The 25,950-nt window shown below is 48.0% G+C and overlaps 1 protein-coding gene across 1 annotated transcript; it reads left to right on the top strand.

Annotated features, from left to right (window-relative positions):
* Positions 1 to 1,468: 1,468 nt before the first annotated feature.
* On the top strand, positions 1,469 to 10,405 carry LOC104669210 (HEAT repeat-containing protein 6-like). Its single transcript, XM_030923688.1, is given in 8 exon segments — positions 1,469 to 1,603; positions 1,605 to 1,658; positions 2,797 to 2,915; positions 3,115 to 3,118; positions 4,075 to 4,199; positions 5,051 to 5,147; positions 6,234 to 6,438; positions 8,374 to 10,405. Coding segments are annotated over 8 exon segments (1,296 nt in total). The 5' UTR covers positions 1,469 to 1,483; the 3' UTR covers positions 8,946 to 10,405.
* Positions 10,406 to 25,950: the final 15,545 nt, after the last annotated feature.

Here is a 25,950-nt window from a genome sequence, read left to right as displayed (position 1 = left end):
CTTTTCCCTTTGCTAGATAAATGACTTTAGGCAAGCCTCTTAACTGTTCACACTCAGGTATTGTTCATCTGTGGGGAAAAAAAAGACATGTTTTCTATATTGCTTGTCTATTAGTGAGTAATAAATTAAACATTTAGCAGCTTAAAGCAATGTACGTTTATTTCCTCACAGTTTCTGTGGGTCAGGAATTAGGAGAGGCTTGACGGAGTGATTCTGGCTTAGTTCTCACATGAGGTTGGGATCAAGATGCCCCCAGGGTTGTAGTCAACTGATGGGTTGCAAGACTTGATGGGGTTGGAGGATCTTCTTCCAGGGTGGCTCACCCATAGACCTAGCAAATTAGTGTTGGCTGCTGGCAGAACCTCAACTCATTTCCTCCCCGTGAGGACGTCTCCAGAGGGTATCCTCTTGATGGCAGCCAGCTTCCTTCACAGCAGTTGATCCAAGGGAAAGAAAGCAAGACAGCTGTGGTGCTTTTTATGAGTAGCGTTGGAGGTTTCATGCCGTCATTTCCACAACATCCTATTGGTTACACAGGTCAGCCTGTTCAGTATGGGAGGGGACTACACAAGGGTGTAAATATTAGTAGGTGAGTGTAATTGTGTGCCATCCTGGAGACTGGCAACCACTTTTTGTCCACATTCTTCTGGAGTGGGTAGGGAGGGCCCAGACTGGTTTTCAGGAGCTGAAGTAGGAGAAAGACAGAACTGGTGTGTGAAATACACAGCAAAACCCTGGACTAGGTCCATGGGACAGAAACAAAACATACCAAAACCACAGAGATTCGTAAATGAACGTGAAATCACAGGATATGTATAAAGCATGGAAAGGAAACTGTTCACATGGCTATTTTAGAGGCTGTGAAGTGAGATAGTTCTTCAAAGTGCTGAAAACAGAACCTACTGCCCAGTTTAAGAGTGTCCACTGTGTATCAGACCCTGCGCTAGAAACCTTACACAGAGTATTACATTTTATTATCACACAGACTCTGCAAAGTAGTTGAAAAAGCCGTAGCCGAGTGTCAACTGATCTGGATTCTAGTTCACCCCTGCTGCTGATTAGCAGTTGTATTGTCTCTTTGTGCCTCAGTTTCCTTCTGTGAAAAAGCAGGGTTAGTGCTACAGACCCCATTTATTTGTGCCAAAGAATAAAATGAGTTGATACGTGTAAATACTTAGAGCAATGGCTTGCATGGGATGAGCTCTCTGAAGAACATTAGCTGTCGCTGCTGTTGCTATTACTGTCATCACCGTCTTCAGCCTCCTCTTGATTATTGTCACTGTTGTTGCGTAACTTTATCAGACCACAGTCTCCTAATCAGTAGGAGTTGAAAGGAAGGCTTAAACACTGCAATTGTTTTCTAAAGTCCTTTTCATCACTGTGGAAGAAGAGCCCATGAAAACATTTACAGAAAGCTGCTACGTTAAGGAAAAATTACTAAGGCCATTTCTGGTAGGCTTAGCTCCGAGTTGGTTCTCCTGTTATGTCTTGGGCTGCAGCTTTTCCTTTGCCTCTGTTCCAGGTGGTGATGTTCTGGACTATGATGCTGAATGGTCCTTTACCCAGAGCCCTGTAGAATTTGGAGCACCCAACTCTCCAGGCAGAGCGCCTATGATGCCCTGTCTTCCATCTTGCCAGAGGCCTTCAGCAGTCTGCCGGTAATGTAAGGGTGTTTTCTCACCCTTAAATCATGGCTGGAGCACCAGAGCTAGAATTTGATGCTTTTGCATTTTGAACCAGTATTCAGCATCATCTCTGATGAAAAGGTGCTAATTCTACTTGAGTTGGGGATGAGGGCACTGGGGAACAGCAAATAGGAAAACTTGAAGCCTTAATATATCAGGAAAGCTGTTTCCCCCTTGCGTTAGAATGTAGGTGGTAGAGGCAAGGGTAGCAGAAGCTTGGAAAGCAGAGAGATTTCAGGAAGATTTCGTATCCAAACTTTAAAAGGCCTGAGTTAAAGCCCAGCTCTTCGACTTGCTAGCTCTTTGACTCTTAACCTCTCTAAAACTTGATATTATCATCAGTTAGATGGCAGTCATGTGAAAAATAACAAAGTATGTGAAAACACAGATTCGTTGTCCAACACATATAGTATTTGTCTTAGTCTGTTTGAGCTGCTGTCATAAAATACCATAAATTGGGTGTCTTCTAAACAACAGAAATGTATTTCTCATAGTTCTGGAGGCTGGAATTAAGATCAAATCACTGACAGACAGTTTGGTGCCTCAAGGAGGGCTCACTCTCTGGCTCACAGATGGCACCATGTGAGCAGTGTCCTCATGTGATGGAAGGGGCAAGGCAGCTCTCTGGGGCCTCAGTCATAAGGGCACTCATCTCTTTCATGAGGGCTCTGTTCCCATGACCTGATCTCCTCCCCAAAACCCCACCTCCTGATACCATCACCTGGAGTGAAGATTTCAACATAGGAATTTTGAGGGAGCATAAACATTCAGAATACTGCTATTCAGAATAGCGATATGCAGACTGCTCTTTTCTTTAGTCCTCAGTGACATTTGCATCCATTCTTATTTACATAAATGAGCTTCTATAAAGAAGGCAACTTTAATAAAGGTTAAATGTGATGAGATGCTGTGTGTGTCTTGCACAAAGTGGGTGCTCAGATAATCATGGAATCTGAATTGAACCTGCTGTTTACCAGGGTAGCCTCAAGGTCGCAGTGGTATTCAACTCTTGAATATGGTCTCAGGCACAGATATTTCACATCTTTTATGGAAGCCTTTGGCTCATAGTTATTTCATTCTCATTTTTCCCTTGTCAACCTTCTCATTGCAGAATGACAGGCAGATCCTGTGCATCACAGTGCTGCTCGGACTGAATGACAGCAAGAATCGCTTAGTGAAAGCTGCAAACTCAAGGGCCCTGGGAGTCTATGTGCTTTTTCCCTGTCTCAGGTCAGAGTGAGCCTATTTAGCTCTTCTGTGCCCCTTTATTGTCCATGACACCCCTATTTTGTGGATATAGAGCTCCTGTATTGGACAGTAAAGGAAACTAAATTGCTTTGTAATCTGATTTCCTTAATTGCTACTAAATATGGTCATGGGCCAGGCATGGTGGCTCATGCCTGTAATCCCAGCACTTTGCGAGGCCGAGGCAGGTGGATTGCTTGAGTTCAGGAGTTTGAGACCAGCCTGGGCAACTTGGCGAAACCCCGTCTCTACAAAAAATAAAAAAATTAGCCAGGCATGGTGGTATGCGCCTGTAGTCCCAGCTACTTGGGAGGCTGAGATGGGAGGCTCACTTGAGCCTGGGAGATGAAGGTTGTAGTGAGCAGAGATCACACCACTGCACTCCAGCCTGGGTGGCAGAGCCAGACACACACACACACACACACACACACAGATACACTCTCTATATATAGTTACACATAAATATAGTTGTGTATATGTAACTACAGGCATTGCCATATATATATCATATATAAATGAACTAAGGCATTACCATAAAGGTATATGGTATTTATTTTTAATTTTTAATTTTTAATTGCTTAGCACACTGCCTGGGACCTTAGGCACCCAATAAATGCTTAAATTAATGAATGATATAATAAAAATGAAATGGGACATTACCAGGTGGTAGTCATCATTTAGAAAACTGACATAGTTTTTACTCAAAAGGACATAATGTCCTCTTTCACTCTTACTTGTGACATTTATCTCACTGAGAGGTGTGTAGTACATAGGATGTGTTTTGGAAATAAATGCATTTCTTTTTCAGAACATTATTTCCTGAGATGGAAATCAACCAAGCACAGAGTTCACAGATAACTGTCCCAGGCCAGGTTATATATTCGATGTTCATAAGGGCAAAATCCATAGGCTTCTCGGGTGTCCATGGCACATACCAAAATCATAGGAGCTTCCCCTGGATTTTTTTGAGTGTCCAAATTGTAAAATAGAAGAAGAACAGTAAATTGATTGAGTAGATGTATTTTTATTTCCAAGTAGAAATTTGCGTGAAGGCTTATAGCTTTATCTGAAAATAAGTTTGAGAATTTCAAAGGTAGCAACTTGACCTGCTAAAGTAATGGCAGTGTTTTGTTTTGTCTTATAGGATGTCATATTTGTTGCAGACACAGCAAATGCAATATTGATGTCACTTGAAGACAAGTCTCTGAATGTTCGAGCCAAAGCAGCCTGGTCCCTGGGCAACCTGACAGACACTCTGATTGTCAACATGTAGGTGACTCACCTTGCTTTCCCCAGCTGACTTCTGAGACTGAGGGCCCAAGAGAATGTCCTCGATCCTACCATGAAAGAATCAGCAGTAGTTCCCGCTTATTATCCGCTTCCTGCTTTGGTTTTTTTTGATATTCTTTGAAAATGAAATAAGCTGTTCTTAATATATATTAGGAATATATTAAGACATATATGTATTAAAAATGCTGTATACCGATATAAGTAATATGTCCACATTATAGAAAACATAAAAGCAAAACCTTAGTAATGGTTACTGTACTTTTAAAATGCATTTTAAAAAATTTCTTAAAGTGGTATATTCACAGGCTAAAAAAAAGCCAAACAGTACAAAGCAGCATTCAGTGTGCAGCCTGTCTTCTACCCTGACACCTTAGTTCCCCTCCCCAGAGGTAGCTGGTTATTCATGTGCAAGTGTCCTGCTTTTTGCCACTTCACCATCTAAGTGACATGTAACATGTGTAAGCATTCTCTTTTATTATTGCCTTGTTAGAAATCCTTATTTATGATTACATAATTATCACTGTGTGATGATTAACCATTTTTCTATTACTGAGGATTTGTTTTAGGCTTTAGGCTTGTAGTCTTTTATATTCAGTGAATATTTTTGTGCATGAAATCTGCATTTTGAGATTTTTTTTTTGAAGACATTCCTAGGTGGGGAACTATTGGGTCAAAATATATATACTATAAGTTTCCTGATACAATCTAAGCAGATCTGTTAAACTGTTTTCCTAAACTTTTATGCTTATACTAAGTGAATATAATTTCTATATGTATATATTTAAGTGTATTTACCTTTTAACATGTGTTGCCTGCTTTGGGTGGAACAGGGAAACACCAGACCCAAGTTTCCAGGAAGAGTTCTCTGGTCTCCTGCTCTTGAAAATGTTACGATCAGCTGTAGAAGCATCCAAGGATCAAGACAAGGTAGACTCACACAAAACCCAGTATCTCCCAAACAGATACTTAATGTATTGTAGCTGCAGTGTGGTAGTTTAGTGTGGCTTGATGCTCCTCAGACTATCCCACCAAATGTACTCCTGTTCAAAGGAGACTGAGGGTGTGCTCAGGGTATAAACGGCCCATTCCACACATGTATGGTTTCTTTACTGTCTCCTGCCTCCTGAAAAATATCAGTGCCCATTGTAATACTACATGACATATTCAGGTTCCTTTTAAATTAACTTTTTTTTCCCCCCCCAAAAAAAATTTAAGTAGAATTGGCAAGTCAGAAAAATGAGTAGCTCTTGGCTTTGAATATTACCTGTTAAACTAATAAGTTTAAAAAGCACAGGTCTGGGCTTTAGGTCAGACATACATTGATTCAAGCCCTGGCTTGCCCTTTAGTAGCTGGGTGACTTTGGTATATTATGTAACTTCTCTGAAGGTCAGCTCCTCACCTGTAACATGGAAGTTATATACCTCACCGGATATGAAGATGCCTTATGTTAAAGCACCTAGCACAATACCTGACCCATACCATGTGCTCACTTTAATACTACTTCTGAAAATCTGGTAATCACCCAGGAAGCCCTGCCTCAGAGTAATTCAATCAGAAAATTCTGAGGTTAGGCCTGCAAATTGGTTTTAAAATAAAAGGAAAACCCTCCCCAAATGATTCTGGTGGGCTGCAGAGGTTGAGACTCTAGTCTAGTAGAAAAGTATTGGACTGGAATTATGGAACCTAGCTTCTCCTCGTCATCTTGCTATCAACCAGCCTTGTCCTGTTGTCCCCGGTCCTTATACTCCGTCTCAGTAAAACAAGGAAGATGGACCTCTCTGAGGTCCTGTCTAGCACTAAATAAAATACATAAATAAATAATCAGAGAGAGGAGTTTTGTAGAACCTCACCTTTCTGATGGCTCAGGATGTTAACCAGAGCAGACCTTGTGAGTTCCAAGGACTTGCTTTAAGAAGTCGGGGACCTCCTGGGTTTTTTTAAAGCTGAAATTAGACTTTTGAAAACATCTATTTGGCAAAACAGATTTCTAAAGCGTTTACATTTTTTTCTAGGTAAAGAGCAACGCAGTCCGGGCCCTTGGAAATTTGCTTCATTTTCTGCAACCCTCTCATATAGAAAAACCCACATTTGCAGAAATAATTGAGGAGTCTATCGAGGCGCTAATTTCTACTGTTTTAACAGAAGCTGCCATGAAAGTCCGATGGAATGCTTGTTATGCAATGGGAAATGTATTTAAAAATCCTGCCCTTCCATTAGGTAGGAAAGTTTCCCTTCACTCCCTGGTGGAAAGCCTCCTTGAGACAATACACACCAATCTACATTGTTGTTAAAGATGTTTGTTACATGTTATTTATCACAGTATGAGGAAAAAATGAAGACATACTGAAAACAAGTTTAGGAGAACATTGAAATACATCATTACCTATACAATGGGATATATAATGGGATATTTTGTTGCCATTTAAAATTACTTACAAGAATTTTATAATCTGGAAAAATACTTCTGATGTTAAACAAATGAAAGCAGGTATTAAATCATTTCTACAGAATGACCTCAATCGATGGGTAGAAAAAAGACTGAAAGGAAATTGGACCAATTATTAACAGTGATTGCCTCTGGTTGAGTAGGATTTTTTCTGTTTTCATTTTCTCAGTTGTCTACAATAAGCATATATTGTTTTAATGGTCAAGAAAAAAGGAAGGAAACAAAACTGGAATGAGAGGGGATATAAACTGGAAATCCCCTGTGAGCTGTGTACAGAAGTGGATGCCATTAATAAATGTAAGGAGGGCATCTGTCTCTAAGTAGTGGCATGCCATCCACCTTGATATGTCATTCAGGACCAGTAGCTGCTTAGGTGTGTGGATCGGAGCCTCCAAACCTCGCTCACTTTGAATGCCAGTGTTCGCTTTATTGCATCTCTCTCAGAAGATTTGAGACCTAAGGATGTGTTCCTGGAGAGGAGCTCATGCATCAAGTGAGGGAAGTCTGGCTCTGCTCCCCTTTATTGCCCAGAGCGTCCAGGCCGACCAGTCAGCTGGGAGCATGTGGAGAAGTAGCCTCCTGGCTTCTTCCACTGAGAAGTCACCTAAGGGTGACCTTTGGGGTTGGAGCTCATTGAGGTGGATGTCCGCCTTCTGGAGAGCCAAGAAGTCCTTGAAATGAGGGCACCTCAGTGGTGGTTGGCTCCTACCTGCCTTCCTGTATGGCCCTTGCCCTCAGCCTACTAGAGAGAGAAGTTGACCTGCATGACTTGGAGGGAAAGGGAAGCTCCAAAGAGGCAGGAAGTTTGAGAACTAGAAAGCATCCAGTAGCAGAGCTATCAAGAGCCACATAAGAAAAGGGAGCCAGAAACTGATAAAGAACTCTGACGGGTCAGATTGTGAGTGTCTTGTAGGTCTAGCAGTGGCCCATTGTCAATGGCAGTGGCATCCACCAAATGGAAAGGGCCTGCTTGCCTGTCTTCGGAGGCAACAGAGAAGCCGGGAAGGGCTGGGAGAGTTAAGAGAAGCTGCATTCTACTCTGTCACCCATCTTGAGGAGTAAGGACACCCCAAAATGGAGTGGGTAGCAGTAACTCTGGTAAGGAGAAAAGCAGGCTGATTTCCTCGGGCCTACAGGTATAGAGAAAGAATAGAAATCTGGGCATCTTATTCTTGAAACTGTAAGTTTTCTTTTTCTTTGCAATAAAATGCATGACTTGCTATGGCCAGAACAGTGTCTGGATGCTGTTGCAAGTGAGGAAATAATTCTTTTTGCTAGCATGAACAGGACTGCCACATGCAGTGTGTGCTTTGCACACAGCTCAGAAGTGCCCAACTGAGAGGACAGGTGGGGTTGCAGTTCAGTCCACGCTCTGCCCACGAAGCCATACCTCATGGGACAGAATCCTCCCAGAGAAGAAGCCTTTTTCTGAGTCACCAAAGGCCCTATATCGGGTAGCAGAGGCTCTAAGCATGTCACAGGCTGAGGTAGGGAAAGAGGAAGGTTTGGGGATTGGCACCTGGCCACTTACCTAGGATCCTACAGTCAGTCACCACCGTTGTCTTACAGGATGATTGTGAGAATGAAGTGAACACATAAAATGAGTGTTTTGAGCACTAGTGTTTATGCTTCCTTCCACCCCTCTCCCTCTCACCCCACCTAGTTCTAAGCCTGCATTTGTTTTAATGACTGTGGATTCTTTCTAGGGACAGCCCCATGGACCTCCCAGGCCTACAGTGCCCTGACATCGGCCGTGACATCATGCAAGAACTTCAAAGTGCGCATCAGATCTGCCACTGCCCTTTCCATCCTGGGGAAGAGAGAGCAGTATGGGTCTGTTGAACAGTATGCTCGGATCTGGAATGCATTGGTCACCGCCTTACAGAAGAGCGAAGACACCATAGACTTTTTGGAATTCAAGTACTGTGCCAGCCTACGGACCCAAATCTGCCAGGCACTGATTCACCTCTTGAGCTTGGCCAGTGCCTCGGACCTCCCTTGTATCAAAGAAATCCTTGAACTGAATGGGAATATGGTCCAGTCCTATATCCTACAGTTTTTAAAATCTGGAGCAGAGGGAGATGACACTGGAGCACCTCACAGCCCACAGGAAACAGACCAGATGGTCAGAATGGCCCTTAAGCACATGGGCAGCATCCAGGCACCAGCTGGAGACACAGCCAGAAGGGCCATCATGGGCTTTTTAGAAGAGATCCTGGCCATTTGTTTTGACTCATCTGGATCACAAGGGGCACTCCCAGGGTTAACGAATCAGTGAGGATCCCACCATACTTTCTAGGTATCGAAGGTAGCAGTAGGAAGACCTGAGCTTGAGCATAAGATCTGTGGGATTTCATCCTAGGAGCAGAAACAATCCATTCACTATTTATTTAGAATGACTTAGCAGCAATTTAAATTTTCACAGAGGGCTCAACCACCTTTGGAGTGGCTCCATGGCACTGGCCATGGTCAGGGTTGTTGGAATGTCTGACCTGTGCATTCAGGAGCCGAGGAGTCAGGTTGTAATATGGGCTAAGCAGACAGGGCTGTGAGGGCATTTAGTCTCAGAAAAAAAAAAGTAGAAGGATTTAGGAATTAGAATTTTATATATTGTATCTGTAGTTTTGTAATAAACTAAAGAAGAATTATGTGTCCACAATCTCCTGTTGTTACCAAGTTGTATTTCTGGCAAGCTGCAAGCAGAGCTGCAGTGCAGCTGGTTTGTACTGGCACAGCTGCCCAGGATGCAAGGAGACTGACAGTTCCTCACAGCTGATGAGGAGCTGCTGCTCTGAGCTTCTGGAGTGCCTGTGCTCCCCCGACCGCCTTCCCTGCAGCACCTCCCCACAACCCAATAACCAGAGTTACCTCCCAGCAAGCAGGGCCCTCTAACCTAGGCCACAACATCGACTTCTACCTAACTTTCCTGATGCCCTTTAGGAGAATGTGATCCCACACACGAAATTTATAGTTGTTTTGCCATCTTTTAATTTGTGCCTTTAAGAAAAGATGATTTGATTAATCTAGTTGGTTACAAAGAGGGGTTTCCAATTATATTTTGATAATGCCCCAAAAGTTATGAAAGTAATTTCTACTGAATATGTATAGTTAAATTTTGCATTTCCCTATTGAGCACCGACGATTTATTGGAATTGATTTCAATTAGGAATTTAGGGATATATAAGAACCAATTAAAGCCCATACTTACCTTGATGTGGGACAATTAAGAAGATACAAAAAATGGGTTTTGGTGATATTTAATCATGGTTATTTAGCTTAACATACACATGTAAAGGCATGTGTCTTGTTTTTCTCCTTTGCCTTTTAGCTGCACTTTTTCTGCCTCTGACATGTTGGCAGCTCAGAAACTGCTCTCTGGGCGGTGACTGGGGAACAGGGTATTCAAGTTCACTAAACGCTCAATTTTCCATTGATAGAGTATCAGTGTCCACAGACTTAAGACTGCAAGCACAGCAAAGACACCCATAATGAATGGTCCTTTAAACTGCTTTTCTTTGGAGACTGATTCTGAACATAAAGTGTTACAGAGGGCGCAGGAAACTAAGCTGAGCCCACTTGACCCTGTGACGAATCTTGGAACTTCCTTGTCTTGAATACATTCTTAGTAGTAGCTTCTTGGCTTTTCAAAAAAGGAAAAATATGGCATCTGTAGCTTATTAACTGTGGTGCTTTGAGTTTTCTCAGGTGAGTTTCTTGATAAAATATTTGCGAAGTGGCCTCATGGTTTCATTTGATGATTCACTCTTGTCCTTTCCTTATCTTGAATAAAATCCCATTCATTTTCTTTTTAAAACTTTAGCTTCTGTAAAGGTTTCCAGATCCCGATGTGGATGTTCATGTTCATATGCAGAAAAAGAACCAAGGCATAGCACCTCTAGAAATTTCAGAGGGCAGTGGTACCTGCTGTGTCCCAACAGTGCGCTGATTGTCTTCTCTGCAGCGCTGTGAGTGGACGCACACCCGAGGACAGACGCTCCTCACGTGCCTGGGCGCGCGCCTCCATAGAGCTGCTGTGGGGAAAGGAAGCCACAGACAATAAAGACAACTGAAGCTGATGGAAATCAGCAGACAGCCCCACTGATGCAGATTTCTAATGCAGAATACCAGATTCTAAATTATCTTTTGACACTTAAAACTTGGGAGGAAGAGTCATCCAGGCACAGATGGCTAGGGCCCTTGTCCGCTAGACTACAGCATTGAGACATTGTTTATCTTACTCTTTGAACCTTTTCTGTGACCAGTTAAAAAAAAAAAAAAAAACACATTAATCCCTACCCCCTTCCAGAACTCAAGAAAAGCACCTCTTCTGAGGTAGGGTGCTATGGCTCATATCTGTAATCCCAATAGGCCAAGGCGGGAGGGTCACTTGAACCCTAGGAATTCCAGACCAACCCAGGCAATATAGCAAAATCCCATGTTTGCTGTCTCTTTCTCCCCAACCCCCCCTAGGCAATCTCACTGCAGCAGTGGCACCAGGCAGTCCTAGAACTTCACGGGAAGGACACTCATCTCTCTGCCAGGGGAAGAATGGTCCCAACAGCAAGGGAGCCATGCCCTGGTTTTTTTTTCTCTACACATCCTTCCATGCTTGGCCGTGAGGCAGACAGTCACAGAAACTAGGACAGAGCAGTACAGTTAAAACCCTGACTTTCTAGCCGAGGACCCAAAGAGGGACCCCTGAGAATGGAAGGTGTGAGATTCCAAAAAGGAGGAAGGCAAGAAGGTAATACCCTCAGTTGTATATGAACTTCTGGGTTCACGCCCCTGGCTTTACATGTGTGGATCTGACCAAAGGCTTTGAGAACCGAACCGTGGGACAAATCACTGCCCGTCTTGTACCAGCCACTGGGTGGCCACACACGGGGGATCTGAACAGCCAGAAAAAGGCTCTGAAGCTTTATTGACATTGAACCACCCCGCAGGAGGCAGGTAGGAACTTGTGAACGCAACCTAACCAGGATGATTGTCTGCTAAAGCAAAAGCATAGGCTTCCAACACGGCCCAGAGTCTCATAACACAAAATTCAAATGTTCAGGTAACCGTCCATAATTATTTGACATGCAGAAAACAGAGAGACCTCAATTTCCTGAAGACACTCCTGGTACTCAAGGGATCTCCCACCTCAGCCTCCCGAGCAGCTGGGATTACAGGCGCGCACCACCATGCCCAGCTAATTTTGTATTTTTAGTAGAATGGATTTCTCCATGTTGTCAAGCCTGTTTCTACATTTCACATGAGCACTAAATATATAATCCTAAATAGACTATAAAAACTTATGTGTTTTTGTAATCCCTAAAGCAACTACATTTTCAACTTACACAAAAAGATATGATTTTAAAAATCAGTGAATTAAAATAGAATTCAAAAAAATTCCAATAATCCAAAGGAAGGCAGGAAAAGTCAAAACGAATGAAAAACACAGGGAAAAATAGAACAAATAGAAAACAAACTAAAATAGTGAACATAAATCCAAACATACCAACGATTATATTAAATTTAAAAGTTGAAATATGCTAATAAGACAGATCGTTGAACATAAAAACTACAACAAAAAACCCAACACTCTTGTGTCTAAGAGCTCATTTTAAGTAAATAGTATAGATTAAAAATGAACGGACAAAAAAGAAGATATACAAATACTAATCAACAGAAATCTGGAGTAGTTATACACCATCACACAAAACAGATTTCAGAGCAAGGAAATTTCCAAGGATAGAGAGCGACATTACACAATGATAACAGGGTCAATTTTCAAAGAAAACATTAACAAGCCTAAGCATCTATCACCTAAAACAGAGCTTCAAAATCCATGAGGGAAAACCTGACAGAACTGAAAAGAGAATGGTAATTCAGCAATTATAGTTGGAGACCCCAACCTGCCTTTCTCAGTAATCCCTAGAACAAATAGATCACATTCTGGATTGAAAACAATTTTTTTTTTTTCCTTTTTAGACAGGGTCTTGCTCTGCTGCCCAGCTAAGTGCATTAATGCAATCTCAGCTCACTGCAGCCCAACTTCTCGGGCTCAAATGGTCCTCCCCCCTCAGCCTCCCAAGTAGCTGGGACCACATGCTTGTGCCACCACACCTGGTAATTTTTGTATTTTTGGTAGAGATGGGATTTCACCAGTTGCCCAGGCTGGTCTCGAACTCCTGACCTCAAATATCCACCCGCCCTGACTCCCAAAAGTGCTGTGATTCACAAGCATGAGCCACCGCTCCTCCCATAAAACAAATCTTAATAAATTTAAAAGAACTGAAATAATACAAGCAAGGTCTCTGACCATAACAAATTAAACCAGAGATAGATACTGACAAAAATCTCTAAATACTTGGAGATTAAATAATATACTTCTAAGTAATCCATGGGTCAAAGGAGATAGTCTCAAAGGAAATGAGAATATTAGAAAATACTTAAACTGAACAAAAAGAAACACAATACATCCAAATGTGTAGATGCAGCTAAAGAAAGCTTAGAGGGAATGTATAGCATTCGATGTTTATTTTAGAAAACAAGGAAGGCTCAAATCAACCATCTAAACCTCAGCTTTAATAAACTAAAGAAAAAAAGGGCAAAGTAAATCCAAAACAAGCGGAAGGAAGGAAATGTTGGTAAGTTAAAGAAGCCACTCTCAACGTTACATATTTATGGATACATGACATTATGGAAAAGGTAAAGCACAGGGACAAAAAAACAAATCGGTTGTGGGCCAGGGATTGGGGTGAGGCAAGCATGCCAGGACAGGGAAGCATGAAGCAGTTTTGTGGGGATGATCAAACTGTTTGGAATCCTGATTGGGGTGGGGTTACAAAACTCATAGAGCAGTATACTCCCAAACAGTCTTTTTATTAAAATAATAATCTCTGTCTCGCTCTTTCTGTCTCTGTCTCACACACACACGCACACACACAATCTTTCTCACCATGCAGATGTGTCTGATCACCACTGCCAACAGTATACCAGGTAATAATAAGACTAAATATGTTTTTTGGTTGAATTAAAGCCATTCATTCCAAATGAATCACTGGTGCCCGAAAGATGGGGTCTAACTTCTGTTTAATTATAATAGGAATAAGTAGCATTGATTGACTGCTTTTGAAGTTGCCAAGTACTGCAAAAGATTCAGACGCATTATTAAAATGCATTTATAACTCTTAGATCTTTCTGTTCTTTATAATGGTATATTTTGTAGCCATTTTTATTTCTTGAAATTTCAAGTCTTTTTGGTTCTTTTTGATTCTGTTGGCAAACTGATCTTAAAAGTACAAGATCCCAAGTTGCACAGGTAAATAACAGCAATGTAGGAGGATGACCACCAGATGGAGACAGAGAACACAAAGTTATTCAGACGCAAGGTTTTGCCAGAGTTGTATCCCAGGCTCAGGGGGGCACAACACCTGGATATGAGGTTGCTCCCATTGGGACGCTGGTTCTAAAACCTGGCCGCTCATTAAAATCACTTGGGGACATTTACCCGACTGATGAACAGCCCCCTTCACCCCACCCCTGAGTTTTGTGGTCTGGAGTATGGTCTCGCCACTGAGAGTTTTAAAGGCTGCACAAATGATTCTAGTTGCAGCCAAGATCGAGAACCACTACTTTCAAACATGCAACAGCAGAGGGCCTCAAGCTGGTGTGTTTCAGAATCATCTGGGGGAATTTGTGGACAACAGAGACTCAGGCTGTTGTAGCCTTCATTCTTTTGAGAACCAGTGTATTCTAAAATGATGACATACTAAACTTACAATAGTTCAAAAGATAACCAGTACTGAATCTGATACAAGGCCAGGTGTGGTGGCTCACACCTGTAATCCCAGCACTTTGGGAGGCCAAGGTGGGAGGATCGCTTGAAGCCAGGAGTTCAAGACCAGCCTGATAAACACAGCAAGATCCCATCTCTACAAAAGAAAAATTAAAAAATTAGCTGGGCATGGTGGCACACACCCGTAGTCCCAGCTACTCAGAAGGCTGAGATGGGAGGATGGCTTGAGTCCAAGAAGTCAAGGCTACAGTGAGCTGAGATTGTGCCACTGCACCGAGCGTGGGTGACAGTGAGCCCCTGTCTCAATAAACAGATAAATCAGATACAGTCTCATACTAGATTCTTTTCCAAACTGGGCCAGTGGGTTTCCTCTCCAGAGAAGTACAGGCCACACATGCTGGCAGGTGCTGGAAGAGTTCCTGAAGCCGTGTTTGGTTGTTCCATTTTGGGATGTTAAGCAAAAGGCCACTCAGCCAGTGGATTCCCAGCCTTCATGTAATCTACTCCCCAAATTTGTTTTCACTCTCTTTCATCAAAGTGTTTAAATTATTTTATTTATTTTAATTTTTAATGTTTTGTTTTTTTTTTTTTTTTGGTAGAGATGGGGGACTCGCTATGTTGCCCAGGCTTGTCTCAAACTCCTGGCCTCAAGCCATCCTCCTGCTTTAGCCTCCCAAATTGCTGGGATGGCAGTTGTGAGGCACTATGCCCAGACTAAATTATTTTAATATTACAGCCATTATAGATTAGGTTTCTAAATAACATTTGTTTTTCCATATCATAAAAGTAATGAATCTTCATTGTGAAGCATTTGGAAAACACAAAACAAGACACACATGCAAGAAAAAATTACCTATTCTCTTACCACCTGGAGATTTTGATATTTTTCATTTTGATATGTTTCATTACAGATTTTTCATGATATGTGTACATGTGTGTATGGGTATACACTCTTAAGTGTGCACTTACACCTGCTCCAAATGTGTGTGTGTGCACGTGTGCACAATCCAATATACATCATGAGGAATCTACAAAGTTGTGGTCATAGTGTGGAGCCATCCCCACAGGCTTCCCCAGAGACAGGGCCCTGGACTGCCCCCAAGTCCTCCTGAAAGGGACATCTGTGGTGGTGGTAGGGCCACGATGCCATGAGCAACCACCTGGAGGCCCCGAGTACTCGGCATGAACCAGGAAGTGGAGGGGAAGGGGAAGGGGAAGGGCAGAGTGAGAACCAGGAGGAATGCTTGCTCTTTTTTTCAAGCACAAGGGACCCTTTTCTGCACTGCAACTGACCTGATGCTTATGCCAGGAAGGAGGAGGGGCACACTCCGTCCTCCAGGTCCCTCAGGAGGAGAAAGGGAGCAAAGTGGGAGACTTGGGTCTGAGTTCTGAACCTAAGCCTGCACCAGCATCAGTTTCTCTGGGTGGAGCAGGCAGCCGAGGGCCCTCACCCACTGCAGGGTCTTGTGGATCATGTCTTCATCTGTGATCCCATAGGAAATGAGGGTTTTGTTCCACACGGGGTTCAGAGTGTTACGGAGAGTTTCGTTATGAGCTTATTTGCCTGGAGAAAGGAAAAAATGATCTTATTAGCATCAAAGGGTGTGGTAGACAGAACAATGGCCCCCAGAGATGGCCATGTCCTAATCTCCAAAGCTGTGAATATGTTATTGATATGCCAAGGGGAACTGAGCCTGCAGATGGAGTTAGGGTTGTTAATTAGCTGACTTTAAAATAGGGAGATTATCCTAGACTGTCTGAGTGGCCCAATGTGGTCACATGCTTCTTAAAAGCAGAAGAAAGAACAGAGAAGAGAGAGTGAGATGTCACCAAGGAATAAGGTCAGGGAGATGCAACTGGCCGGCTGTGAAGATGGAGGAAGGGGCCACCAGCCAAGGAGGGCAGGCGACCTCTAGAAGCTGGAAAGAGCCAGGAAATGGGTGGAATCCCCAGGCTCCAGAAGGAACACCTCCCTGCCAACACCTTGACAAGAGCCCAGGGAGACCGCTGTTGGACTTCTAACCTGCAGAGCTGTGACATAGTAAGTGTGTTGCTCTAAGCCTCTAAGTTTGTGGTCATTTGCTGCAGCAGCCATAGGAGGCTCATCCAAGGAGGATCCCAGCTCCAGCCCCAGTGCCCTGGGGTGGGTTCTGCAGGACGCCTGGTGTGGAACTGAAGTCTCCTTCCGAGGGCATGCCCTGTCTCTGCAGACTGTCCCCTCTGCCTAGAACCCATCCTGTCCTTGGGCATGCTCGTGCAGTGACCTCTCTGAGCTGGAACATTGCCACAACTCCCTCTCCTGTGCCAGTGACTTGAGCTCCGTGTCTGACTCAGTCTGATGCCCGCCACCCCGGCCCAGGCTTGGAGGTCAGGCAACCCGGGGTTCCAATTCCAGCTCTGTGGCAGCGTCAGGTTCCCCACCGTGGAAAGGACACAGAATCCCTCTCTCGCACTGCTTTCAGGAGCTTGTCTGTAAGGAGACTGCTCTTTATAAAACACTGGGGAGAGTCCCGGGGACTTCCTACAACAGGCCCTGCCAGCTCCAGTCCCACGAGTTAGGGGTCACTGAGCCCCCGTGTTGGGCACACTTCTCTGGTTACACTCGCTCTTGGCTCTCACATCCCTGAGCTCCACGTGCAGCGTAAGGACATCGAGGGGGAGCCATTTCTTCCCCAGGAGTAGGTGGTGGGGCACTGCCGTGTCTCCTACAGCCCTGCCTTCCCCAGAGAAGGCGCAATGTTCCCCTCTGGGGTGGTCCTCCTGGACTGCGGTGGGCCCCAGGCGTACACATTTAGGTCCCCAAGTCAACGCAGACTCTGCCCTATGAAATTAAAAATAAAACAACACTGAAGTGTAGGACGCACAGAAGGAAGTAAGTCTAAGAAGTTCTGATTTTTCATGGCTCAAAGTCACCTTGATGCTTTTATTTAATAGCATTTTTTTTCTCTCCTCTCCTAGATGCACGTGTTGTGCTGGTGCCTTACGTGCATCTGTGGTTGGCCTCTTGGCCCGTCTCTCGTGGGAATGAGGATTCTGTGGTCAAATACTTTGGGCAGACGCTGCCTACTTCATCCCCCTTACTGAGAGTCAGGGAACAGCCCATCAGCACATGAAAGGCTCTGGTAAGTCCTGCAGTAAAGAAACTGGTTTAATAATGTTTTCCAATGTGATCTGACCACAGTTCTTTGTTGGCACATCATAGTAACCTCCAGCTGAGAATGCTTCTTATAAAATGCCAGCCTGGAAATTCTCCAGGGCTTTCCCCAGATCAGCGGGTAGGTTATGCTGGAAGGCATCCCAGGTGTGGGACAGACTGGCTGTTCCGCATGGAGGTGAATGGCTGAGGCCTCCTCAGCTTGCTTGGGCTCTGAGGAGGAGTGGCATCTGTGGGCCTCCCTGGGTGCCCCCAGCCCAGTCCAGGCCCCATCGCCATGAGTGGTCACAGCTGGTGGGCAAGCCAGGGTGAACCTCCCTCATCTTCCTGGCTCCTGGCCACAAGTACAGCTTGACACAGGGGTCTGACAGCCCATTGTGGTCCATGGGCTTCAGGTCATGGGTAAAGAACAGGAAAGGGTGTGAATGGGAAATCAAGGAGACGGAGCTGCCAGGGCCTGCAGGTGCCTGGGCCAGCAGATGCCCTTGTCCCCTGGATCTCCTGGCTGGGTCCATTTATGGCCCCTTTCACAGAAGCCCCTGGCCCCACACCTCCAGACAGAAGGAGTGAGGGTGGCTCAATGCCAGTGCAATCTCCCCTCCCCCAAACATCCTGGCCCAGGGCAGGTGTCACGGGGCGTCTGTCAAAACAGGCTTTCTCTCCTCATCATCCTGAAAGCCCGGTGACTGGCATTCCTCTGAGCTGCCCTCCCCATCCCGCTTTGGTCAGCCCTTCCCTGGTCCTGACTCCCCTCCCCCATCTTCCCAGCAGGGCCTCCTGAGAGGGCATGTCCCTCACTGGCCCTAAATCCATGGAACCCCAGGACACCGTCCGAGACCAGGCACCATTGCTGGCCATATTTGTCACAACTCCCAGTCAGTCCACAGAGGTCACATAAGCTGACTGGCCACAGAGGGTTCGTCCACAAGACAGCATCCCTCACTCACTCTGCCTTCGTTCGGTTCCTTTGGAAAACCCAGCCAAGCGTGTAGAGCCAGGGACACACACATGGGCTCTTGTCAGCTCTCGCTGACCTCAGCAGGCTCTTGTTTCTGAAAATTGCATTTTTTTTTTCCTTCTCAGCTGGAGCACAGGGCTGCAGGGAGGCAGCTGTGGCATCTGTGGGGCGCAGCCGGTAATCCCAGAACATTATTCAAAGATGCACTGCAAGGCTTCCACCCAGCCAGGTCGGGGAGGCAGCGTGGCAGCTCACACCAGGCTCATCTCCAAGGGGAGGCTGTCTCCCTCCCAGGGTGACCCCACCTTGGTTTGGCAGAGCTCCAGGGCATCAGGGCGCTTCCGACCACCTACTACTCTGCCACTGGCAAAGGGCAGAAGTTTGGGGGTCCGCTGGCTTGCTTTCTGGGCTCAGCCCCTGTATTCACTAGCTATGAAGTGGATGAGTACTTTTCACCCTAAGCCTCAGCTTTATCATCATCTGTGCCTGAGCTGGGCGCAGTGGCTCACACCTATAATCCCAGCCCAGGAGCCCAGGAGTTCAAGACCAGCCTGGGCAACATAGTGAGATATCATCTCTATAAAAAATTTAAGTTAGCTGGCTGTGGTGGCACATGCCTGTGGTCCCAGCTACTAGGAAGGCTGAGGCAGGATTGCCTGAACCTGGGAGGCAGAGGCTACAGTGAGCCATGATCATGCCACCGCACTCCAGTCTGGACAACAGACTGAAACCGTTTCCCAAAATTTAAAAGACAAAAAAGGGTAAGCATGTAGTAGTCCCATCTTCCCAGGGCTGAAGTGAGAAAGAGGGAGACGACGTGGACACAGGGCCTGGCAGCCAGAGCGTTTCCTCCCCTTCCTTGCATGCCAGGCCCCTGCGAGATGCCAGAGAAGTGGTTGAGGTCAGGTGGGCGTATGTGAGCTGTGCCCTGCACTGTGGGACTGCATCATGGACAGGGCCTGCTCAGTGGCCCCATGTGCGTCCATGGTGACATGGCTGCTCTTCCAAACCCAAGTCCCTCACCCTGGCCTCTGGCCTTTCCCACCATGTGCCTGGAGTGCAGAGTTCTGGGAATCTGGTGGCCCATCCTGTGCAGGAGCTGCCTGACCACTGTGTCTTATTCTTACAATTCGTATACATTTGTTTCTTGTAGCTCAGAATGTTTTCCCTGGGTCCTGACACATTTCACTTGCATATCTCTGGGCCACCAGAAGTTTTGGCATGTCTGTCCAGTGGCTCTGGTTGTCCCACCTCTGCGCCCCAAGATACCCGTGGGGGCTAGGCTGGGGGCGCTGCCACACCGGGACGGGAGTGATGCCTGCTCTGTCCTTCAGCCCCTGGACTGTGATGGGCTCTCTGCTGCCGCCTCTCCACTCCTTCACCCAGCAGGTCCCTGAGCACCCTGAACGGCCACACATTTGGCCAGAAGCGAAAGGACCAGTGGGCACTTCCTGAGGCCGTGTCACTGTGCTGCCACCAGCTTCTGTGCCCAAACAAGTGGCTTCCCTGGCCCTGACCCGGGGCTCCCACCAGTGCCTCCAGCCAGCCCTCTGTGGGGCTGCCCTCCCACGGAGTGTGACCTCTGTCCACAGAAGGGGGAGGGCAGGAGGCTGATTCCAGGTCAGGGAGCTGTTAGGGGGGCTCTTGGGGAGACCTTCCCCAGCTAGTGAGTTGGCAAGAGACAGAAACTGACCCCATGGTTTAGGGGCGGGTCCCGCGGGAGGGACAGATGGAGTAAGCCATGAGAGGAGGCCCTGACTGGTGCTGGCACTGAGGGGATAGATGGGGGTCTGGCTTTGAGAGGAGAGCCTCTCCCCAAAACCCCAGCCCTGCCCCTCCCTGGGCCTCTCAGACACTGTTGCTGGCGATGTGTTTGGGAGAGAACATTTTGATTCTCAAGTATCATTCAGCCTGAAAAAGGAAGTTTTGACACGCGCTGTAATATGGATGAAGCCTGAAGACATTCTGCTGAGTGAAAGAAGGTAGACACAAAAGGACAGATACCGGGTGACTGCACTTATATGAGGTTCCTAGAATAGTCACATCCATAGAGAAGGAAGCAGAATGGCGGTTGCCAGGGACCGGGGAGGAGGAATGGGGAGCTGTTGTTTAATGGGTTCAGTTTCAATTTTGCAGGATGAAGAGGGTTCTGGAGATGGCTTGCACACAGTGTGAAGGTAGAAGGTACTGAGCACAACTGAACTGTACGCTAAAAATGGGTGGGTGGGTAGGGAGTGAAGGAGTAAAAAATGGTTTGAAATGGGAAATTTATATTTGTGTATTTTAGCACAGTTTAAAAAACCAAGAGTCTCCCAGGACTGGCAGCGCTCATTCAATGCTCACAACAATCACATAGGGCAGGGACAATCAACCCTATTTACAGATGGACAAACTGAGACTGGCCCTTAGAAGAGTGGACAAGCAAGCGTGCACCCGGGGACCTCCAGCTTCCCCCAGGCCCTCCAGAGGCCTGTGACAGTCCTGCTCAGCTCACCCACCCTGGGCCCCTCCCCACACCCCAGCCCCAGCTCCCCACACCCCAGGACCCCAGCACTTCCGGGAAATGCACCACATTCCCTTCCCTGCAAAGCTGGATTTACAGAGAGAAAGAACTGGGGACTGGGGGAGCCACCTTGGCTCAGGGCCTCCCATCACCACTTTCAATGCCTGAGGGATACACCTCTAAGTGGACCCCTAAGCAGACCCCGGATCCTGGAGAGATGGGGGGGTCTGTGCTCCGGGGGGGTGGTACTGGTAATCCAATCCCCACCTTCAGCTTGCGGTGGCACGTTTGATGCTAGGGAAACTCCAGCCCCGCAGCCTGCAGGCCCTGGTGAGTGCCCAGGCCAGGCACAGACACCCCTGCTGCCCGGGGGAGGGGCCCTGGAGAATCCTGAGCAGGACTCTCACCAGGCAAGGTCCACATCCCTGGCAAGGCTGGGGTTTGAGGCTGGTTTTCTGAGTGATAGGGCTGAGGCCACAGCTGGGCTGGGGCTGGTGGGGTTGGGGAGGGGTCTCCCATCCCAGCCCCACCCCACAAACTGATTCCTCGGTGGACTGCGACCTCTTCCGGCCTCGGTTTGCCAGTCAGTCCCGGCCGTGCCTGACAGGCACCCTCCGGGGCGGGAAAAGGTGGCAGAGCGCCTGCTGACCTTGCCTTGGCCCAGGGACTCCGGCGCTTGCCTGCTCCATGGGGCTCGGGGCTCGGTCCAGGAGGAGGGGGGTCCTTTCTGCCCCGGGGCAACGGGCGCAACCGGTGGGCGAAGGTCCGCGGTCCTGGAGAACGCCGCAACGGAGTCCACGGGCACCAGAGAAGGAACCGTCAAGGTTTTTCCAAAGGACGAGCGGCCCGGCGGTCCTCCTAGTTCCTAGGCCCGCGCGCCACCCGGGAGGCCGAACCGGCCCCAGTCCTGGGCCCCCTCCCCAGCCCGCCCCAGCCCCGACGCTCTGCTGCCGGGCCCTCCCGGAGCGGCCGGCCGGCGGGGAGCGACCACGCTGCCGGCTGCAACGCGTCTCCCCCAGGGACGCAACTCCGCCCCTCCCGAGAACAAAAGCGGCTGCCCGCGCCTGAGCTCCCAAAGGGTTGGCGGGCAGGGAGCCCAGCCCCGGCAATGGGACACCCCCAGCGGGTGCCCCCAAACTTCCACCTCTCCTGTCCGTTCGGGGGAGGGGTCGGGGCCGTTGGGCAGGGCGTGGAGAGAGCACAGAGCGTTTAGGGGTCTGTGGCCCCGCGGTGGGGATTATGCCAAGGGAGAACGCGACGACGCGACGGGGAGAGACCGAGGGCACCCCGAAGCCAGGGACAGCAAAGCAGGAGCCAGTGGAGGGGCGGGAAGTCGGCGAGTTGGAAACTTACTGCAGTCGTCCTCTCGTAGCCTTCGGCGTCCAGCTCGTACTCTGGCGGCTTGGAGGGCGGCTGCGCAGGGCTGGGACCTGGGCTGGATCCTTAGGCTCCGAAGAGATGGTCCCCATCCTCCTCGTCGTCGCGGGCGACGTCGGAGGTGACCAGGCAAGCGGGGGCGTCATGGGGGAGGTACCGCGGGAAGTAGCCAGAGATATGGGTCCGGGGTACATGTCGATGACCACATGCTCCTGGAGGCAGATGGTCGCCTTTTCCCCGCGCCGCGGGAGGGAGGTCATACAGGCAGCGCTGCACCGCCTGGCCACGGCCTGGCCCGGAGAGACCCCGGCCCGGGGGCAGCTCAGCAGGCCCGGCGGGGCGCGGCGGGGCCTCTGCGACCGACCGCCAGCGCCAGTGTGCGCCAGAGGCTGGCAGGCAGGGGGCGGCCCAGCAACCACCCGCTGTAACAAAGCAGGGTGAGCTGCTGGCGTCACACAGCAGCAACCACGCAGGATGAGTGTGCGGGCTGTGCCGGCAGCACAGAGTTGAGAGAGCCCTGTGGGGCCACACTCACTCGCACTCACACTGGAGGGCACGCCTGCCTGGGACCCCGCGCGCGCAGGCCCTCGGGACAAGCGGGGAGCCAGCAGGACAGGGACCCGCAGAATGCACACTCACACGTTCCTCCAGGTGCCAGCACATGCTGGGCTCCCTTCGCTCTCATGGGACACACGCAGGTGTGCAAAGACAATGCAAGTGCTCACACAAGTGTGCAGGCATGTAGTGGAAGCGTCCACTCGCTCACACCTGTAGGGGACACACACAACACACACACACACATGATCAAGGGCACCCAGGACAGAATCTTGCATGCCCCCAAGCACCCCTAACAAGACGCACAAACATGCACCCACAGAAGTAATCAGGGGACCCTGGGCACAACTCCCTCTCTCCTTCCCCATTTACCAGGACACGGAGTCACACTCCTAGGCATGTGTGGACAGGCTGCCTACACACAGGCAACACATGTACATGCTCAACTGTGCAAGGACACTGCGGGCACAGTCTGTGCACACATATTCTCAGGTCACATAAACACAGCACTCTGTAACCTCCAGTCAGTACCTCACTTGATCAGTGAGTGGTCTGAAGCACCCACTGGGACAGGGTGGCTGAGAACCAGGCCAGGGCCTGGTCAGGAGGGGTTGAGGGCAGGGCCTGGGAAGTGAGTGATGTAATGAGGTGAGGCAGTGCCACCCCCGCCCCCGACCACCTGCTCCAGGCCTCCCACATAATCAGGACACTAAACAAATCGCAGAGGGCCCAGCCCCAGCTGTTGCCTGGCTTTCCAGGAACAGAACTCTGTTGGGAATTGCTGCTGCTTGGACAGCTGTGTCCCCAGAAAGCCCTGGGCATGGATGGATCCTGTTTACCCTCTGGTTTCCACTGACATATTTATCTACCAACATTCTGTCCAAGTCTCCTCTTCGGAACCCTCACCAGAATCACCCTTAATGAAGAGTCACAGGGAGAAGATGTCCACCCACGCATCAGGAGACAGGCCTGGAACAGAGCCTTCCTGCACAGCCTCAGAGGGACCCACCCTGCTGACACCTTGATCTCGGACTCATGGCCTCCAGGACTGTGAGACAGTAACATTCTGTTGTTGAGGGTGCCCAGTCTGTGGTCCTATAAAACAGCCCTAGGAAACTAACGCAGCCTGTTAGCCCACAGATGGTGGAGAGATGGAACGCGCAAGGGAGCTCCAGGCTTACTGTCTACAGCTCCCAAAGTGCACTACGGGACCCTCGGGTGGGTGCAGGTATGCAAGACAATTTTGGGTGGTGCAGGGCGAATAATTTCAATCGACATAAAAATGTGTGTATCTTACTGGGTAAATCAGGGGTCCTGACCTGTTAGGAACAAGGCTGCACAGCAGGAGGTGAGCAGCCAGCCAGTGAGCAAAACCTCATCTGTAGAAATAGCCGCTTCCCATCCTGCGCATTACCGCATGAGCTCTGCCTCCTGTCAGATGAGCGGTTTCTCATAGGGGCATGAACCCTATTGTGAGCTGTGCAAGCCAGGGATCTAGACTGCGTGCTCCTTATGGGAACCTAATGCCTTATGATGTGTGACTGTCTCCCATCACCCCCAGATGGGACCATGGAGTTACAGGAAAACAAGCTCAGGGCTCCCCTTGATTCTATATTATGGTGAGTTGTGTAATTATTTCATTATATATTACAGTGAAATAATAATAGAAATAAAGCACACAATAAATGTAATGGGCTTGAATCATCTCCGCATCATCCTTTCCCCTTCTTCCGGGTCCTTGGAATAGTTGTCTTCAAGAAAACTGGCCTCACGTAGCAAAAAGGCTGGGAACCACTGGTGTAAATGCTTCAAGGAATAGTTAAGCAACTTAAGATTTACATGCTACAAAAAATACAGGTTTAAATGCTAATAAAAATGGGTGCAAATGAAAACACTCTCTTGCTGTGGTCCGAGAAATGTTAAGCATTCTGTCAAAGAGACTTGCAGCTTGGAGCTGCAGCTGCCCTTCCACATCCTGTCCACTGTAAAGCCCTGCAACACACACCCACACACATGCACACACGCACGCACACATGCACATACATACACATGCATAAACCTGGACACCCACACACACACACACACTGTGCTTCATGCCCTCACTAGGGTGGTCTGGGAGGGAATGTGGTTTTTTTTTTTTTTTTTTTGAGATGGAGTTTCATTCTTGTTGCCCAGGCTGGAGTGCAATGGCGCAAATTCGGAAACCTCTGCCTCCTGGGTTCAAACAATTCTCCTGCCTCAGCCTCCTGATAGCTGGGATTACAGGCATGCGCCACCATGCCCAGCTAATTTTGTATTTTTAGTAGAGATTGGGTTTCTCCCTGTTGGACAGTCTCGTCCCGAACTCCTGATCACAGGTGATCTGCCCACCTTGGACTTCTAAAGTGCTGGGATTACAGGCGTGAGCCACCGCGCCCAGGCAGGAATGCATGCTTTTAGGAGAAACAAAGACAACTCAGGCCCCTCGTTCTCCTGGTGTTTGCACAAGTGCCTTCTCCACAGACCATGCTTCAGTCTCTTTCTTAGTTCTCCTTCTTACTGAAAGAGAGAAGCAGAGCCCCAGCATGTACCCAGCTGCTTAGGGCCCAAGCCAAGTTCTGAAGCTTCCTGGGGAGCCTAGTGAGTTGAAGGGGCACTGCAAATCCTCCCCAAAAGAGGCATCAGTTTTTGGTGGATCCTTGAGCCCAGGAAGGCAATAGACAAGACATCAGGGTTCACCAGAAGACACAACAAAATTGCAGTGAGGAAGGGCTGCAGTCAAAGGTTTTATGCTCCACGAGAAGGGGTTCTCAGGACTCTAAGCAGCAGGCAGAAGACTTTACTGCATGTGTGGTTAGGTGATGGTGACCTACAGTTTTCACTGGGAACTGGCATCAAGAGTAACTCGACCTCCTCCTCATGCACGTCTCTCTGTCTCTGCATTTTGTGTCTCTCTCCCCATCTCTCTTGCTCC

This window comes from Rhinopithecus roxellana, chromosome 19, assembly GCF_007565055.1.
Source record: "Rhinopithecus roxellana isolate Shanxi Qingling chromosome 19, ASM756505v1, whole genome shotgun sequence".
Taxonomy (NCBI): domain Eukaryota; kingdom Metazoa; phylum Chordata; class Mammalia; order Primates; family Cercopithecidae; genus Rhinopithecus; species Rhinopithecus roxellana.
Note: the sequence above shows the minus strand (reverse complement) of the source record. Positions and strands in the feature narration are given on the sequence as shown.